The sequence below is a fragment of the Ictalurus furcatus genome, chromosome 1 (genome assembly GCF_023375685.1).
Source record: "Ictalurus furcatus strain D&B chromosome 1, Billie_1.0, whole genome shotgun sequence".
Taxonomy (NCBI): domain Eukaryota; kingdom Metazoa; phylum Chordata; class Actinopteri; order Siluriformes; family Ictaluridae; genus Ictalurus; species Ictalurus furcatus.
In genome coordinates, this window is record NC_071255.1 from 12,027,685 (window position 1) to 12,048,176 (window position 20,492).

Below are 20,492 nucleotides of genomic sequence, written 5' to 3' on the forward strand. Positions count from 1 at the left end.
ACCAAACAGGAGCCACACCTTGTATTCAATTGGAGGTTAAGATCAACTGATTAATTTTATTTATGTGTGGCTCCCTTTGATAAGATTGCACACCCTGCTCTATAGACTGCATTTATATTAATGACCAATTCAGCAACTACTGTACATGCCTTTGCAATAAGCTCATCTTGCATGACCTTGTAGTTGAACCCAAGGTTTCTGCCCAGTGTTGTCACCTACTTAAAAAAATAAAGAAAGAATAATAATAATAATAATAATAATAATAATAACAATTATATATATATATATATATATATATATATATATATATATATATATATATATATATATATATATATATATATTCTTTTGGGTAGTATCTATGTATAGGTCTTTAGATGACATAATGTTTCATTATAAAAGATGAACAGTTTCCTGGGATCATGTTAATAACATTGTCTCTCTGCCTTTTTTCATTTTTCATCCTTTTACACACACAGGTTGAAAGGTCTTGACATAGAGTTATGTTTCTATCTTGAGTAGTTTTTAACTTTAAATGAAATCTTGTTTATATAATTAGGCAAACTTTTTTACAATAATATTACACCTTTTTTTAATTATACACTTGTATGTAGTCTTCCACAAAATAACACTATTCTGAGTTAAAATTTGAGATGTCACATTTAATGATGTTTTGCCTTCTTTACATATTTCAAAGAAAATTGCAATATAAATGTATGTATTGTTGTATACTTTCAATTTCATTCTGATATGAGTAAAGGAAAAATTAGCTTGCGGTGGTGCCTGGCCCTAAAATATTCAAGCCCTTGAATCCAACATACTACTTTAGAGGCACTTCAGAGCCCACTAAAATTATTTTCAAAATAAAAAAAGATATTATTTAACGATGGAAAACATGCCTGTAACAATTGGACACTGTATTAATAACTAAAATTGAAATGCTGTGATCCTACACAGACTGTAACCTTAGAAAAAGAGAGAGGGGTTAAAAAAAAAGTACACAGATTTCAAATCAGAACATAACGCTGGGTGAATGATGGGTTTTGAGCTAGTGTGTAGTAACTGTTCTTTGCCTTTGCAGGGCACTGTCAGCTTCTGAATCAACTTCCAACAGGGCAGTAGCCATCCAAAATAGGAAAGTACTGTAATTTGTTGTAAAGTCTGGCGTTTACCAGCTCCGTGAACACACTACTGTACTGTACTCATTCATTCCATGCACATTCTCTCCTTCAGCCATCCAGTCAGGAAAACCTTTCACTCCTTTGCCAAAAACAAACTTGGAGGGACGAGTCTGAATGACGCACAGGAGCCTTCACAGCCTGCTGTCAGAGCTTCCTGTCTGAGGATCCTGCAGCTCACTGCATCTCTGACCCGAAAAATCTTCATGTGATTCTGAAGGGTGGTGTCATGCTAATCCGAAGTAATATGACATTCAATTGATTGGAAAACAAATAAAATTGAAAGAAATTAAGAGTGGAGTATAATTTAGTAGAAAAGGGTTTTCATACACAGAATCTTTCTTTCTTTCTTTCTTTCTTTCTTCATCTCTTATACAGACACACACGTTCCCTCTTTCCTGTCACCATTATCCTGTTGTTGCCAAAGTCAAAGGTCACAGGTCCGTTTCTCTCATCAACTTCCTGTCAGTTTCCCATTTCCTTTTTTTTTTTGGAGAAAAAAAAATCCTACCTGAATTAAATAAAACATGCTATGTATAAAACATGCTGTGGCAAGCAGAACATCTGCGCTATGATTGTTAGTGTACCCATTGGACCCTCTTTAATATGTGAAGAAAGATACAGTGTTACCATCTGTAGATCTGTCACGGAGGTGGGGGGGTGGGGGGGGGGGTTGTGCGTGGGGTGAGATAATGAAGTTCAACTATTCTGAATGTCATGTGCCAAAATAACTGAGCCACAGAATTATACAATATATTGTTATTGTTACTCTATACACCGATCAGCCATAACAATAAAACTGCTGACAGGTGACATAAATAACATTGATTATCTTGTTACAGTGGCACCTGCCAAGGAGTAGGCTATATTAGTTGATATGTTGGAAGCAGGAAAAATGGGCAAGCTTAAGGATGTGAGCGACTTTCCCATTTCCCTAATGGTAGTGGCCTCTTTCAGCAGGATAATGCACCCTGCCAAACTGCAAAAATCGTCCACGAATCGTTTAATGAACATAATAGAGTTCAAGGTGTTGACTTGGCCTCCAAATTCCCCAGATCTCAATCCAATCCAGCAGCTGTGGGATGTGCTGCACATACAAGTCCGATCCATGGAGGCCCCACCTCGCAACTTACAGGACTTAAAGGAGCTGTTGCTAACGTCTTGGTGCCAGATACCACAGTACACCTTCAGAGGTCCTGTAGAGTCCATGCCTCGACGGGTCAGAGCTGTTTTGGTGGCACAAGCGGAACCTACACAATATTAGGCAGGAGGTTTTAATGTTATGGCTGATTGGTGTATATGTAAAATGTCCTGCCTCAGGGTGTACAAATGGCTACATTAGACTGTTGCAGCATAAATCCAGAATATAGCGAGATTCCTAATTATTATAGTAATGCACCGTTGCACCTGCGGCTTCAAATCATCTCAATTCCAGTCTATACGCAGGAACATCCCAAGTGACCCAAACGAACACCACAACACTGTAATAAATGTAAAACCAAATACCTGGCCTGACATGGTGTGGACTCTCTCCTTCATAACATTTTGACATCTCTCTCTCACTCTCTCTCTCTCTCTCTCTCTCTCTCAGGATATAGGTGTTGTCCAGAAAGGGGGGAAGGAAATTCTGTCACTAAGAACAATGGGCCTGCTTCTCTATCTATAGGCACAGATCAGGAGAGAAAGAACGAAAGGAGGGAGCCCGAGAAAGCAAAAGCAAGACTTATTAGAAGTGTTGGGAAATGTATTTAAAATTAAAAAAATTAAAAAAGAAATGTTAGGAGAACCAGAAGATTGATTTGGCCTGAGAGAATACGGGATAAAGCACCGTGAGGCCATCCCAAAAAATGGACTTATCGACCTTAATTTCTTTGAAATAAGGACACAAAACGTGGATGAAAAGTATATATATTTTTGCAAATATATTTGCTTGCTATAGCAAAATTATCCGGACAACAGCAGTGATAAAGGAAATTTAATCAGATTTAATACAAACGTGTCGCAGTGGGTGAGTCAGACCGAAAGTCATCTGCTGGTGAGAGGAAATGCTTACTCTATACTCTATACTTAATATTAAAATGGTTTGAAATGTAATTAGCATCTTCGTATGGTTTCCAGTGTTAGTCTAATCAGAAGTTATACTGAATTCTGTATAAGAATTTGCTTCTAGGCTCAAGTGTGAAGTGTTTCTTGGAATATGCCTAGCAGTTAACACTGATCTTTGATAAGTTCTTCCTATAAAAGATTGAGTACAACAATGTACAACATTAATACTACTAACACTATGTTGGTTTCTTGCTGTGGACTGAATCTTTTTTGGCCTACAAGGACGATTGCTTAGTTCAAGAGCTATAAAGACAAACCGCCTGCTTTGGTCTTAACTTGTAGACAGGAATACAAAAGAAATAATTTCCATAAAGCCTTAAGTATTCACTGGATTCCTCACTAGCTGTACGTTAATATTCTCTGAGGTTTTGCTTAAAGCTGAACAAAGCAGGAAAAACGTTCGACCTTGCATGTCCTGATTACTCGAAAGGATATTTCAGGATTTCCTGTCGCCTATTGACTGATGTCATACATTGCCAATAACTCAGACACTGTAAGCTGATTTGGCCCGAGGACAATAGAGCAAAAGATTCATGACAAGCAAAAAGGAAAAAATCCTAATCGTATTAAAATCTTAAAAAGATGACTCATGTTATGAGCTCAGTGAGCTCTTCTGTTGTTGTGTCATTGTTTTATTTTTTAATTCACTTTCGTGTCTTCATCTTCGTCATTGTCTGAGCCATCTATCTTGTTTAATCCTTCAATTTCCCCTATGGTTTTATATTTTGCTGTTTTCTCTTCTCTGGACCACAAAGATGGAGGAGTCTGGTAGTCCTCGCTTCAGTAAGCTCCATTTCCCTGTGGGGCTGTGGATAAATTCTCCACGGAAACACTTTGCCAAGCTGGGAGCACGTTGGCCAAGTGCAGCATCAGTCAAGTCAGTGTTCTGGATTGAGCAGAAAAAAACTGCACTGTTGTAGTATTATTATTTGTTTGTTGTACATATGTCTGTCTTTACTTCTGTGATGAAATGCAGGGAACCACAATGGACAGTGATTGTCTTTCTCCACTCCAGAACCAGTACTCACCAGATTTAATAGCAAACAGTGTGGGTCTAAGAGTCATTACACCAAACCCTTACTGTTTTTTTTTTTTTTCCAAAACCCTAAACAGAAACTCCAGAGCTGTTGAGTTGTTATACAACATTGCTTAAATTGTGTACTCATTCATGTAGCACTTTCAAACTAACCTTTAAACATGCCTGGTTTTGTTACCAAATGACAAACATAGTAATAGAAGGAATATATTAATCTTTCTGAAGGTTACCATTATAAATAGTGCATTTGTTGCTTGAAAAGAGAGCATGGTTTGCGATTTGTGAGGGAGAAATTGTAATTGTGGTTTGGATGTGATATAAAGTTTCTGGAGTGAAGAAACAAGAATGCAATAAACACCCATAATTTGCTGAATGTGTTTATGAATATGTTTAGTTCATTTGAAGGAAATTACATTCCCATATTCACTTCCTCAGATCTACTACTAGCTCAGATGCGGCCTCTGTACACGAGGCCACGCCCCCAACACCTCCCACTGCCCTGTCTTTCTCTAGCCCCTCGGTTCCTCCATCGTCCCCTTCACCTAACCCTGCCTTCCTTCGTCCTCGGCCAGCCAATCAGCAGTCTCGTGCCAAGCGTCTGTCCAACCTCTTCTTGAGAGGGCGCTCCAACAGTGATCGTGACCGTGCCATTGGAGAACGTGAGAGAGAAGTGTGGGCTCATTCAGCCACACCATCATTGCATCACTACCTGCCCCCTGCATCATCTTCTGCCCCAGGACTAGTGAAGATTTATGGTGATGCTCTCTCAAGCGGAGCTAACTACCGTAGCCTGCTGGCTAACATCCACTCTACAGCACGACAGCTCATCCAGCAGGTCATCACCCGATACACTGAGAGAGAACGGGAGAACGAGAGTGATGACATAGGTAAGTGTGCCAGATGTCACTTCCTGTTGTAGACCATGGAGGGTATTTTAGGTCCATGCTTTTCAAATCTATCCCCTTAGCACTTCAACAGTTAGGTTGTTTCCCCACTGTAATGTAATTGTTTCAAAATAGTGGATTGCTTGGATGAAGTGCAACTGCACTACAGCTTCCAGGAGAGAACATAAAGAGGATTCACTGCCATAATCTTTATGGTTCTATATTTTTATCCAGAAAAACATTACTATTGTTGGCGCATGACCCATAAATTGTACAGAGAACACATCATAGCTCAACTACATGTTTATTAGGTCTTCTACCTGCCTGTGATAATGTCACTTCATTAAGAATGTCCCAATGTCCTGTGCACCTGCTCAGCTCTTCAGAAGCATTCTCCAGAGGACTTCCTGTTGTGTGATGTCATTGGAAAGCCCATTCAGCAGGCAGATGGTGTTTTACAATGGCAGACAGAATGCCGGAGAGGTGTAGCACCCTGGGAATGTCCGCTGCTGCTAGTGGACATGTGGAGGCCCAAGGAAGGCTTTGAACGTCGATTTGAGATCCAGCGGCGTGATGAGTATGAGAAGGAGGAGAGAGAAAAAGAGAAGGAGAGGGAGAGGGATGGAGAGAATAACCAAGGTGAGAAAGGACTACAGTGATTGTTTTGGAATTAAGCTACAAAGCTCCAGATCCAATTATATAGATATGCTACTGTAAGTAAGTTGTTTTAAGATGTGATGTAGCTGCATAGCTGTAACACAGATGTTCTTTGTAAAACCATCTGGTTTTGTATAAACACCTTTATGCATCATGGAGGTGGAGCACATTTAAAATGTTTGTGAAGAAATACCTACATATTACATCTCTATGCACAAGCACAAATGTTTATACGGAACTATGTTTGTATAACGTCGATTAAGAAATTGGAAACTACTGTAAGCTTTCCAATGCAGTTGAGTCGTTCTCTTTTTATATATTGTATATAAGCCCAAAATCTTGTAAAATAAGACACAAAGGAAAATGAAATGTTACATACTGTTTTAATGGCAGTGCGCTGGAGAAGGAGCCGCATGGCCTCAGGGGGTGGTTTTGACGAGGAGCGAGGTCATCGAGGGCGCAATACTGAACTCAGGAGGAGCATCAGTGACATGAACCTGACTCTGAGACGTCGCCAGGGCAACCAGGCCAACAACGACTCCAGACGTAGTGGCAATACAGCAACCACTGGTGGAGCACATGACAGGAAGAACATTGTGAGCATGATTGCAACAGAGCCAGGACAGGTGAGAGTTAAAAAGGGGCAGAGGGGAGGAAGAAGAGCCTGTGAAATACCAAATATGCAGGTACCCGTGTCTCTGATTAAATTGAGCACTGCAATATATATATATATATATATATAGAGAGAGAGAGAGAGAGAGAGAGAGAGAGAGAGAGAGAGATCCAGCCAACTCAGTGTAACCAAATCCTGTGAATTTTTGAACAGCTTTTTAAAATGGTATATTTATTCACTGTATATTGTGCATTACAGTGAAATTGGCAATGATAGTTACAGGTGATGGAATATAAAAGCCATAGGGTTTAAAAACATTGTACAATATATTTTGAGGTTTGGTTTTGAGTTAGTTTTGGGGCATAATTTGTCTGTATATTAAGTAGTTAAAGTGAGTAAACCCACATGTTTAAACTTGTAAATTTATGGCAAACATCTAAAGTTAATTCCCAGAGTCACCCAGCCAACCTGGATATGTCTTCACACTCTCTTGTTAGTTTCTATATGCAGAAGAAGCAGTAGTTCCTATCCTGAACACCAACATAACATATGGCATACAACATTTTATTGTTCATATCATGTTTGATAAAAATAAATAAATAAATAAATAAATAAATAAATAAATAAATAATTATTTTTTTTAAACATCTCACAGTATAAATATTCATACATTAACATAGATTTTAAAAAAGAAATGTCAGAATTGGAAGTATCAGTTCACCAAATTCATCAGTCTGCCCATACCTAGTCAGTAAATGCGTTTAAAAACCTTGCCATCGGTGCCGTGCCTGCAGAAGTGGGTAGGGCAGCTGAAAAGATAACTCAAGTACAAGTAAAACTACTTATAAAAAATAATTACTCAATAAATAATAATGTTAATAATTACTTGGGTAAGAGTAATAAAGTATCCAATGACAAGACTATTCAAGTAGGAAGTTACTAGTTACTTCGGATCTGATTCAAATGAAGGGAAAATCCTGAATCTCAGACTAGATGGAGAACTATAAGTCACACCTCTCCTTGAAAGTCTGTATATTCTGTTTATATATATGATATAAAACCCGGGTTCAAGATGAAGCAGCATATCCCAGTCCAGTGATGGGTACAATAACAGAACATTTTCAATACAAAATCTCCCACACACACACACACACACACACACACCAAAAAAACAAACATTTTCCCAGCAGTGGACTGTCTTTATTTTCACAACACAAACTTGCGTGCATGTGTATTTGTCCTGCCTCCGCTGACACACTCGGTCCTTCCCCACTCCAAGACTGAGCCACTAAAAAGTGAGTGGTTGTTGCATCCGCATTCAGACCACTGCAGCGTATCGTGAGACTCGTGACCTCATTATACGTGATATAAATGAATGAATACAACTAAATATATTCATCAACCTTTAACAGTAACGGAGGAATGCCATCGAATGTAACGAAGTGAAAGTGCATTTCTGTGATTAAAAATGAACTTGAGTATGGCCAGTTAAACCTACTCTTAAAACCTACTCTCTTTTTTTCAAAAGGTTTCTCAAGTAAATGAACCGAAGTAAATGTAACACGTTACTTCCCACCTCTGCGTGCCTGGTTAACTTCTCCAAGTCTCACGACTTGGTCCGTAGCACTGCTGTACTGAGAACGATCCACTACACAAATAATATCTGGTCAATGGTGGTTCCATTACACTGATAGACAGGATAGAGGAGATGTGACAAATTGTCTATAGCAATAGTTTACGAATACGGTGCCCTCCACTAATATTGGCACTTTTGGTAAATATAAGCAAAGAAGGCTGAAAAAATTGTCTTTATTGTTTAACCTTTTGATCTTTTGTTCAAAGAATTCACAAAAATACTCTGCTCTCATGGATATCAAACAATTGCAAACACAACACAGGTTTATTTTTAAAAAATTGTTAAATATAGGTGTGCAACAATTATTGGCTCCCCTATGAATTCATGTTAGTGGAGGGTGCTGTACCTACAGAGTGCGCCTATACTATCTGCAAGAGTAGAGTAAAGGCATGTAAGTATGAGGTAGGTGTTCCTGAATGTATACTGTCCAGAAATGTGTACTATTTGCAATTTCTACTGAAATGCACTGCATTGTAAGGTATATGCAGCTTCTGTATAACACCTTATAACCCTACTGAAATGTTGGAGCTGCAGTCATGTTTTTCAAGTTTTCAAGACAATTGTGTCAATGCTTTCTTAGTTTGTAATATATTGTAATATTTACAAAAGAGTTTGCAACTGATCTTGCATCAATTCACCCTTTCAACTGGATGTAGCAATTTTAAAAGATAAACAGCATTTGCTGTATCTTTTGTGCCAAAGGTCATTGGATCGCAGGTTGTGGGTGAGGCAGAAAGAAACTCACGAGTAGCTGAAGACGAAAAAGATGCCTGTGACCTGGAAGTGATGTCCCAGAGCCTGATCCTCCCACCTACAGACCGTCCTTACTTCCTGTTGCTACAGGGATATGACCAAAGCAAGGCTAGACATGCAGCACAACCCTATCACACTGCTCCCCACTGACATCATACCTGCATCACCATTATCACCGCATACCATCTCTTCTTTCATACCTTTGGATATGGCATTGAGCACACAGCACAAAACAGCTAAACAGAAGCTTACAGTGCTCGCACGGGCTACACAATAGCTCTATAAACCCGCTGTGTCTACATAAGGCCTCGCTGCACAATGACCTCACACAAGACCACATTGTTGAAAACTGTAACCCACTTCATTCCTTATCGGATCTGCTTTTCTGATCAACTTAAGTTTGAAGATTGGGCCGATATTCATTATCAACCACACTGAAAATGGCAACAATATTTTCCCCTTTATATCTTTCTCTCTCTGTGTTTCACCTCCTTTCTTTCTTTCTTTCTTTCTATGACTCTGGTTTTCCATCTCATTCAATCAGGACTTTGTTTTGTACATCATGGCGGGCCACACGCACATTTTCGGGCGGAAGCCGACATTCCGCGAGAGGGAAAAGGACAGAGAGCGGGAACGCAAAGGGAAGAGACCTCTTAGAGTGGACACGTTCCTCTCGGCTCCTGACCTGCTCGTCCGTCATCTTCTCATCAGGAGGGACTCAGCTATCCCTGAGCAAGCCCGCGGTCAAGGTATTTCTGTCCTAGCCCTCATAAATACAACTAAATGTCAGGGAAAGGCTGAATAAATGACAAATGAAGTACAGTAGGAATCATTCTTATTGTGACAAGACACTATATGGCCAAAAGTATGTGGATCGCTGACCATTGAACATCCCATTACAAAGCCATGGGCATTAATATGGACTTGGGCCTCCTTTGCTGCTATAACAGCTTTTACTCTTCTGGGATGGCTTTCCACTAGATTTTGGATGGTGCTCATTCAGGCAATACCGGGGTATTGATGTTTTGCAATTGCCCCATCAGATGAAAACCATCAGCACAAACCATGAGACAATTTACATGACAAGATGATATACATTTATAAAATTTGTATACAAGTATAAAATTATGCTAAGATGCTAATAATTGGACAGACATTTGGGTATTGTAATGTGAAACAACTCTACATTAAATTTCATCTAGTCATTTGTATTGTTTGACGAGAGATATCTTAACATTCCATTGTCTTCTCTACCTCGTTATTTCTGACCTCTTAAACCTACAAAATAAAAGTTGTGAGCTGCAGTTATAGGTTGGACACCTCATGCCACCTTTGACAGTTACAAATGTACACTTTTCATTGCATGCGTTAAAAAAAAGTTCATTGGTTTGTGTTTATGCTTTCGTAAGAATACACTCTTGAGCCACCTTGATTCAATGACTCGAGCCCAGCTGTGTTGCTGGAGATAGTCCATCACAATTTTGTGATTTGTCTTCTGAATAAACGATAAGGTTGAATTAGATGTGTTAGACCAAGAAAACCACCAAACTCTGTTGGACTTCTGGCCTAGTAAGACCTTGGTTCTTTTAAATTCTTTAAACGGCAAATCAGTTTGAACTCATGATCCATAAAACTGCTCGCTATTGTTCCCACAGCTCTGCTGCGCCCATTCAGAGGAGGAGCTGTCAGTCATAATGGCGTTGTACTGTACAGAGAGGCGGTCCTTAAGCCTGGAGATCTCATAGGACTCGGCAGCCACTTTGTCTTCCTGTACCGTGACCCCAGAGTGACCCCCGCTCCGCCCCTAGCACTTGCTCTACCCTTGCAGGCAGATGGGACGATTTCCTTTGGCCCTGGAAACATGATGGACAGACAGGAAGCTCTCAGGAAATATCTGGGATCCACTGAGGCAGTGCTGAAATTTCAGGAAAATCATACAGACATCCTCTTACAGGTACAATGATTGGTATACATGCTACTATTAGTTTTAGCTTCATGTTTCTTCAGATAAATACAGCTTAGTGTGACTGTAGATAAATGAGTTTGATAATGTAAATACTGCAAGTGCATCATAAAAAATAATGACTACAAAATGATTGTAGTGAAGATGATTCTACCTAGAGTCCTTCATCTTTACATAACTGCAGTACTACAACAACAGCTACTGACAACCAGGCAAAAAGTTATCTTTCTTTGAATATTACTTTCTATTTCTGTTTTAGGAAATTATCTCAAAGAATTCAACTCCAGATTCAGGTGGTGGACCGTTAGCACCAGCTTATCTGCTGTCACTCATGATTGACCATGCCTCCAAACATCTGGACCCTGCACTAACACCCCAGCTGCTGTTAAAGGCAGCCAATCAGATAAAGGCGATTGTGTGGGTGAGAATAAATAATCTACTACCATTAAAAAAAAAAAATGAATCAAGCTCTTTAATTTTTTTATTCATATTTAGAAAGGTCTTGTTTATTTATTTATTTATTTATTACAAATGTTTCGTAAATGTTATATAAGGAATAAAACACTGGTTGTTTTATTCCTTATATGGGTTGGTATAATATCATTATCACCCTGAAGCTGATTACATTTGATCATTTTCAAATTAGATTTCCAGAAATGTTTTAATCGTCTCATACTACAGCAATTTACCAACCCATACATTTTTGTTTGTTTTTTTAAATTAAAGAACAACACATTGCATAGTTTATCCATTTATAGTTAGATTTTAATGTTATGGAATGTCCACCAAACAAGTTTGTTTCTTCTATCGTTTATAGCCACAGCCACAAATACTCGTTCCCTCATCACCCTCCTGTTTTCTTTCTCTTGATGTTAATAATATAAAAGATGCAGCTTGTCATGTTACTAAGACTGCAGATTTTTCGGTAACTTAAAGTTTCATCTTTACCTTTAACTGTTACAAGGCACTGACACTGGAGACTCCTTCCAAAAATGCTAAATAAATGTCTCCTCACAGAAAGCTCCACCAGATCAACAATTACCCAAGTTTTTAAATTCTGCTTACATGGAGCATCCAGCATACAAATAATAAGTTACTATAGAAACGCTAATATATTAGAATGCACACATAAATATAAACCTGTCATTAAGTAGTAGTAGTCATGCTGTTATAGAATATTAATCGACTCTTTCCGTCCAATCAGAACTGAGGATTCAACAGCACTCTGGTATAAATAGCACTTGTTATCCTTCGATCTGTGTCCTATACATTCGCTCTGTTAGTCTTCCGTTCTGTTAAGGCCACATGGAAAGACATCTAGAGTAAAGAGAAGACATGATATCACTAAAGCAGAATTGCAGCAAATAGGATTTGGTGACAACAAGGGTGTGTGTGTGTGCGTGCATATGTGTGCTGTGAAGAGCTGGGGCTGGAGCAGGCTGTGGTTTGAGGAGCCACAGCTGCACACACATGGGCTTTCACTGGTATTTCACTGGAGTTTGTAAACAGAGGTTGACTGATGTCATTTCCACCCATTTGGAAAATGTGCTGTCATTGTCCGGACACATTGGCCAAACATACCCGCCCAAGCATTTATCCCAGTCTGCTCTAATCTTTTCTCTCTCACTCTCTCTCTCTCACTCTCTCTCTCTCTCTCTCTCTCTCTCTGTGTTTTATTATCCATGTCTCAGGAGAACATTAAAGAGTTTGGAGACAAACATCCAACACAAACGTAAGACTGACTTCTGAATTTAACATGGTGTCTGTGAATTGCTTGATGTGCCATCCTGTTTATCAGCCACATCCATTTGGCCCACTTAACCTCCTAAACTCCAAGAAACAGTGAATGCTTTCACACTTCCACTCATCACACTTCCATCCCACCATCCATCCATCCTTTTTCCATAGCACTTATCCTACACAGGGTTGCGGGGGAACCTGGAGCAAATCCCAGGGAGCACAGGGCACAGGGCTGGGGTCACACTGGACGGGGTGCCAACCCATCACAAGGCACAGTCACGCACATATTCATGCACTACGGACAATTTGGAAATGCCAGTCAGCCTACAATACATGTCTTTGGATTTGGAAGGAAACCGGAGTACCTGGAGGAAACCCCTGAACCACGGGGAGAACATGCAAACTCCACCCACACAGGGCAGAGACGGGATTTGAACCGCCAACCCTGGAGGTGTGAGACAAACGTGCTAACCACTAAACCACCATGCCCCCTCTCCCCACACTTACAGTGTAATGGAATATTAGCGTAATAATTTTGCATCATTGGCTTATAATTGCTGTATACTGTAATTTGTATTGTAGTGGGTTACATGTCGAGCCAGTGACCGGTGAGATTGTATTAAAAATTTTAGTGAGGTCCACGTTGCAGAAATGCTTCCAACCCAAATTAGGCTGTTTAATCTTATTGAGTTTACAATTGTCTCTCTCTCTCTCTTTCTCTGTGCATGTACTCATCGTCCTTTTCTCTCTTGCATCTCATCAAAGATGATTGAAAAAGCATACAAAAATGCCATCTACCCTATAGCTAATGCATGGTACCATCAGCTAACAATAATGTGACCACCTACTAGCAACTAGCAAGCTAGCAATGTTACAAGTATCTTGGGCTTTACAAACCGCCAAGTGCCCTCAAAAACACTCATATTTATTTATATTATGGCATGAACTCAAACATTCATATCATACACTATATGGCTAAAGGTTTGTGGACACTAGACCATCACACCCATATGTGCATGTTGAACATCCCATACCAGATTTAGTCCCTTTATGCTGTTATAATAACCTCCACTCTTCTGGGAAGGCTTTCCACTAGATTTTGGAGCATGGCTGTGGGGATTCAGCCACAAAAGCATTAGTGATGTCAGGTACTGGAGTGCACTCGGTATCCCAGTTCATCCCAAAGGTGTTCAGTGGGGTTGAGGTCAGGGCTCTGTGAAGACCACTTGAGTTCTTCCAAACCAACCTTGGCAAACCGTGTCTTCATGGACATGGCTTTGTGCACATGGGCATTGTCATGCTGGGACATGTTTGGACTCCTTAGTTCCAGCGAGGGTAATGTGTAACGTTATAGCAAACAAAGACATTCTATACAATTGTGTGCTTCCAAATTTGTGTCAACAGTTTGGGGAAGGCTCACATATGGGTGTGATGGTCAGGTGTCCACAACCTATTGTTCATTTAGTGTAGCTATGTCAGATGTGTATTGTCTGTCAACAAGAAGTTATAGCCTGGTAGCGTAGCATAGTGTCTTGTGAGAGCTAAACATAATGAACGATTAAGTCCATACACAAACCTAAAGTGCCCTCCTCAGCTCAGGTCCTCAGGTCACCTCAGGTCAGGTTACTTCTGATTCAGTAGTCTTGGAAGGTAATTTTTTCATGGCCACCACATTATAAGATGTCACTGTTCTGTAATATTAATTTTGATGACTGGAAGCTAGATAAACTTGCAAGGTTGAGACCTCTGTGTCCTCATATCTAGTTTCAGCAGTGACTGTATTGGAACTTCAAATTCCAGCACTGTTTGTGTGGATGCTTGAGCAAAGGCCTTAAACCTCCATTGTGAACCTCTGCTTAAATCTCAAATCTACATAATTTTGGTTACAGTTGCCTGCCAATGAATACATTTAAAAGCATTAATACACAAATTAGATTTTGGATCAACAACAGTCTGTACTCCACTGACATCAATACATAGAATAGATAAATGTGTTTTGTGTTTTTAATGGAGGTCATAAGCGTATGGTATGTGCATGTGTGTGTAGCTCTCCAGAGTCCGAGGCTGACCTTCCTCCTCCTAGTGTACAGAAACTCTCCTCAGACCTCCGACCTCTCATGTTCTGGATGTCCAATGCCACCGAGCTCCTCAACTTCTTCCAGGTCAAAGTAGAGGCCATGGAGAAGGAATGGGAGTTTGAGGGTGAGAAAAAAAACAACAACAACACGCAACTTATCTCAGTCTACAGATGAATTTACACAACGTGCATTTTCTACAAAAATAAAAATACGTAATAAAAACAAATTATTGCAACATACTATCTGGTGAGATAAAACTGTTATGTCTTGGTAGGCTTGAATCATAGTCTCCACATCACATTCTCTCATGCTGCTGTTTGTGTTCAACACAGTAGTCAAAACAGACATGCACTTTATATTCTCTTCTATCTAATTATTTGCAGCTGTAAAACAAACAAAGCTGTGCTGGAACTACTTGCATATGGAAATAATCGACTATCTAGTATGCTGAATTGCTGCTTATTTTATATTGTCTGGAAGACATGAAACTACACACCATGGTCTAATGTGACCTTCTGCCTTTCTCATATGCTTTTATAAATATATCTAAATACAGTCGTGTGGATTTATTCCAGTTTTCATATTGGTAAGCTCTGTTGCTTTCTCACATTTAGCCCCTGGTGACCCAGTTCTGTCAGCTGACATGGACACTTGCTCGGATGCACTGGCGCAGCTGGATGATGTCATCATGCACACTTTCCAGCAGTGTGTGTATCACCTGACTAAGGTAAGACACAGCTAATGTATAATGTCTTGATATCTTAAAGGTGTGACTTACTGCTCGATGAAAAGTCTTCTTCATCTCTCCCACATATTCTTGTTCTCTCCCTCCATCAGACATTATACTCCCTCCTCCCCACTCTACTGGACACCAATCCTTTCTCCAGCGAAGAGAAAGAGAAGGAGAAGGCTGGAGTGAGGGAAGGAGATAGTCAGAAAGTTGAAGGAGAGGGGGGTGAGGAAAGTGATGTATCTAATCTACCCCCCACCGTGGCAGGGCTGGTGGAAGTGTATCGCTGTTCCTTGCAGTTGACGCGCGAGGCCTGCCTCTCTCCCCCTCTCACCTCCCAGACCTTCGGCTACTTGTTCTTCTTCACCAACACCTCACTCCTTAACACCCTGCTTGAGAGAGGTAGCATTGCTTCAGTGTTTCATATTTATTTAGTACTACTGAGAAGTCAACAGTAAAGTGCACACAGAAATGCAGCCATGGAGAAGCAAAACCGTATTAGATGCAAACAAATTAAAACTTTTCAGCAGGAAGTTAAATATCAAATGGAAATATTGTGTGTATTGTTTGTACTACTGTTCTTAACTTGATTTCTGTTCTCCTTGCTATTTCAGATAGTTTGTTTTCCTGGTCACGTGCAGTGCAGATTCGCACTAATCTGGACCTGGTTCTAGACTGGCTACAGGGGGCAGGACTAGGAGATATTGCCTCGGAATTCCTCAAAAAGCTGTCAAACACTGTCAACTTCCTGTGCATTCCTAAGACCCGCCTTATCCAGGTAAAAGTCTAAGAGCAAAAATGTAAAATTGAACACACATTACCGTGATTTTCATCGTATATAAATTATATCATATGGATAATTGCAATGTACAACATAACTTTCTGAAATGGTAATTTCAGTGTTCATATCCTGAAGAAATATCAAATATGGACCCAAATTGGAGATTTATTTAAACATTTATCAAATATCCTAAAAAAGATACAGGCCTAGGGGTTGAGCCAAAAGCTAAGCAAGTTCGTTGCCCTTAAAAAACACTCTATTCTGAAGTTTAGCAATATTTTCAAAGCCAAATCTCAAGATCTCCTCTTTTTTTTAACATCATTGACTGTCTTGTCAGTCATCTTGGGCCAGCCTCCTGGAGGACCATGCCATGTTAAGCCCTGCACAGCTTCACCACCTTCTAACTCATTATAAGCTAGGACCAGCCAGAGCTCCGCCTTCCTGCTGGGCTCCGCCCCCAGGCACTGAACTTGGAGGCGGTAAGTAGCTAATTCTGATCAGCGCATGATCAGTCTTGAAGTATAGAAACTTTAAGTTGTGTTTGTTTTTCCTAAATTTAGATATCTTTGAGAGCTTCCTAGACCATCCACCTCTCATCCTACCCAATGAAACCCCGAGCCTGGACCTTACTCAGTCAATCCCAAATCCAGAGCTCCAAAAGGAAGTGACACGTCTGCGGACTTTCCTGTGGGGTCTGGATCAGGAAGAACCACCAGCCAATCAGAGAACGAGGTTGTAGTAGGAGAATACAGAATCTCTGGGGTTAACAGTACTTAAATTTATACAAAAGACACAGCAAAGTCTTACTATACAGCACATCTGTAAGATTGCAATGTATATCACTTTCTCTCTATGTAATTACAAATTGTTTTTGAGAGTTTTTCATTGAGTGACATAGGCTTTACTCCTTTAAATTTCTTAGGAAGGGATTAAAATGCTGTAAAAGATGCTTTTTAAAAATGCAGCGGTATTATTTTTTAAATCGATTATGATCCTTACCCTGTATAACTTGTGCATCATGTTAGATAATTATCCCTCATGCTATAGATCAACACTAAGTTGTATAATCATTGCCTGGTTGCAGTGGTTATTTTACTTTTAGGTTTTTAAAGAATTTAGTGCATATTCACTCTTTTTACTTTTTAGGAATGCAAAAACGTCATTGTCGGTGACACCTAGACCAAATATACACTAATGCACACTAAAGGTCAGAATATAACACTAAGAGTTATAATAAATACTTGCATCATAGTATGTATATGCCATATTATAAATCACACCTTGTGATGTTTGTGTTTTTTCCTCTATATAAACACATTTTAGTTAATACAGTTACACTGAGCAACACACCTGACATCCTTTTCACCATCATTAACAGTGAAGAGTGCTCCAATCTTCCCCTCCAGATCCCCTCACTGCACTATAAAATTGGTGATTCAGAATTATCCGTGATCTCACCCGCCTTGACATGTTATACTCCCTACCCATCTGCAACATCTGCTTCTCACTTTAACAAACTGACCTCATAATACACTGACAAGGTTCACCTAGATGCATTTAAATATTTTATCCATGTGATGTATGTTCACATATTGCCAATAAAAATGAATGTCATGAGACCAGCTCGTTTTTGCATTGGCTATGGTGTTCTCGCACATTAGTTCCATGTCATGTATTTCCAAGTGTTGCTCGTGTCATTCCATTAATGAACGCTGGGGGGCGCGATGGCAATACACACAGTCTCAATACACACAGGTTTAATAAACAAATTATTACCAGCAGATCCCTCTGAGCAATAGGGGCAACAGTTCAGCAAGACGAGTGTGAGGTCTGATGAGCTCATCAAGTTTGTCGTCAGTAGACAAAGTGAAATTCAGTCGGCGACATCTGATTCCTGAAAATGATTCAATATGTCAATTAAAGGAGGGGTACATAAATTCAAACACTTTATAGCATTCTGTCTGTACAGATAAGGGATCTAAATGAATTTGCCCAAAGACATAAGGCATTCTAAGGAAATATCACATCAAGCCAAGATGCCCAGTTTAAATGCAAACACAAACCTAGAATCAATTAAAATAGGCCAAAAACAAGACAAGTGTGCCTATGGCAAAATTAACAACCAGCACTATCAGCTTTTTTTAATTTTTATTATTTAAATAAAGCACATATCTAATAGCCTCATAAAAGCAGGATATTGGTAATAGCTCTTGCTGATATGGCCCACCAGAATTAAATTAACTGACAGATCAAATAAATCTGGTTGCACAAGATTGACATCATTCCATGTCAGTGCTGATAGAATCAGGCCCAGAATTGGATTGGCCATCGCTAGTAGACAAATGTTAGCAGTAAATCCTAAACCCATTTTACCTGTTTTTTGTTTTTTTGGTTGTTTTTTTTAAGTGTTCCATAGTTAAAATGGATTTCTTTTCCATCAACCAAAATGTCTTTGGCAGGCCACACTCCAAGTGTTCTATGGACTCTTCTTCTCTATCAGTGTACTAATCATAAGTTTTATCCATCTATCCATTTACCATACTACTTATCCCACACAGGGTCATGGGGGAGCCTGGAACCTATCCTAGGGAACTTGGAGCACAAGAGGGGGGACACCCTGGACTAGGTGCCAACAGGGCACAATCGCACACATTCATACACCCATCCACACACTACAGACAATTTGGAAATGCCAATCAGCATACAACGTATGTCTTTGGACTGTGGGAGGAAACCCGAGTTACCAGAGGAAACCCCCAAAATATGGGGAAAACATGCAAACTCTGTGCACACAAAGCAGAGGCGTCATAAGTTTTATCCCGACCTCAATTGTTGTTTGAACTGTTCTTTTAGAGCTATAACAGATGGAGTACTGGTCCATAAGACAAATGACAAGATGTAAAATGTAAATGTTGGAAATTATACTCATCATGTCGAAATAGTTAAATTGTTATGTACGGTGAATTTAGGCATATTTGGACATTGGGTAAATTGAGACAGTACAAGTGTGCAGCACTTCTGGCCTTACAGTAGAACTGTAGTCAAATAATACTTAGTCTACTACTGTATGTTCATACAATATCAGAATAGGTTGATGATGAATTTGGAAAAAATAGTTTAAGTTCTGTAATTTATAAGGAAGTGTCCTAAATGACCAAACATATAATTACAATGGGTTTCAGGCAGTTTTGACATGCCATACTTCTTCAGAATGCAATAACATATTCCTTCACATGTAGATACTCATCTAAACATCTGAAGGATTTCCCAAACATATCATGTGTTGGGGTATTTTGTTTTATTAACAGCAAGAAAGCTTACACAATGTGAAGGTTCAAATATTGTGCCAATATATCTGAAATCACCCTACGTCCTATATAGGTGTACTGTTACTGGGTAAGGTTGGGTTAGGTTCAACTTTAACATCATTGACAAAAGTACAAGTACAGAGACAATGAAATGCAGTTAGCATCCAACCAGTAGTGCAAATAGCAAATTAATAAAAATGAAGTAAATAAGGTTATGGTGCAATAAGATAACAGCATACAGGTAAAGGTGAACAGTATGAGACATACCAGTTATGCAAAGGGCAACTAAGTGAAGTGAAATAAATAAGAATTGTGGTGCAATAAGTTGAGATAAACAGGATGATGTATGCAGGAGAAACATACAGTGGATTACAGTAAATGCAAATAGCAATTGGGTATGAAACAGCCTACTGCTTTATAATCTCAGCGCGATTTGGGACACAGCCAAACATTTCTCTGGGTTGTAGTCCTCATGAGATAAAGCTGGGAAACAGCTCAATGTCAAGACACTTGTGAAACTAGGCTATCTCTTATGTTGTGGCGAGAGCTTGCAGCAGTTCATGTCAGCTTGTAGCGTCTTGTCTTCACTTTTAAACAAAAACAAACTCATGCCAGTTTCAGCTTTATGATTAAGAAATGTCAGAATTTTTCTCAAAAACATATTCAGTTAATATTTTTTCCCGACCCAAATGTTGGCTGGGACTGAAATCTCTCAGTGTTTGACATATATTCGGAAGAATGTATTACTTCACACGTTGTATGAGTATTATTTGTTTTCCTGTTGACGGCGCGACTCGCGCGCTCATTACGGTAAGCGGCACGCGATCCCGTGAGAGCCAATTACATCATAGCGGACTCTGATTGGCTGATCGCCCTCAGGCTTCATCCTGAGAAAAAAAAGCCCTAAGCGCGCGCTCAGTCTCAGACGTAAGTCGCTTGTAGATCTGTGAATCATCACTTCGCGGCCCTGTGGTCGAACTTTAATCAATTAAGTGACTATGCCGTTTCTGATTCTTCAGTCCGTGTGGT

At 39.6% G+C, this 20,492-nt stretch overlaps 1 protein-coding gene across 2 annotated transcripts; it reads left to right on the top strand.

Moving 5' to 3' along the window:
- The first annotated feature begins 1,043 nt into the window (after window positions 1-1,043).
- Window positions 1,044-17,777, top strand: rasip1 (Ras interacting protein 1). Of its 2 annotated transcripts, none has more exons than XM_053625890.1 (16): window positions 1,044-1,420; window positions 4,040-4,161; window positions 4,756-5,207; window positions 5,583-5,843; window positions 6,255-6,487; window positions 8,813-8,971; window positions 9,408-9,612; window positions 10,519-10,817; window positions 11,086-11,247; window positions 12,518-12,558; window positions 14,614-14,768; window positions 15,259-15,371; window positions 15,482-15,776; window positions 15,989-16,152; window positions 16,493-16,634; window positions 16,716-17,777. In XM_053625890.1, exons 2-16 carry the CDS (start codon window positions 4,040-4,042, stop codon window positions 16,892-16,894), a joined length of 2,982 nt encoding a protein of 993 aa, XP_053481865.1. In that variant the 5' UTR covers window positions 1,044-1,420; the 3' UTR covers window positions 16,895-17,777. The 2 variants fall into 2 exon arrangements, with proteins under 2 accessions (XP_053481865.1, XP_053481855.1); XM_053625880.1 differs by lacking the exon at window positions 1,044-1,420 and adding an exon at window positions 2,011-3,213.
- The last annotated feature ends 2,715 nt before the right edge of the window (window positions 17,778-20,492 follow it).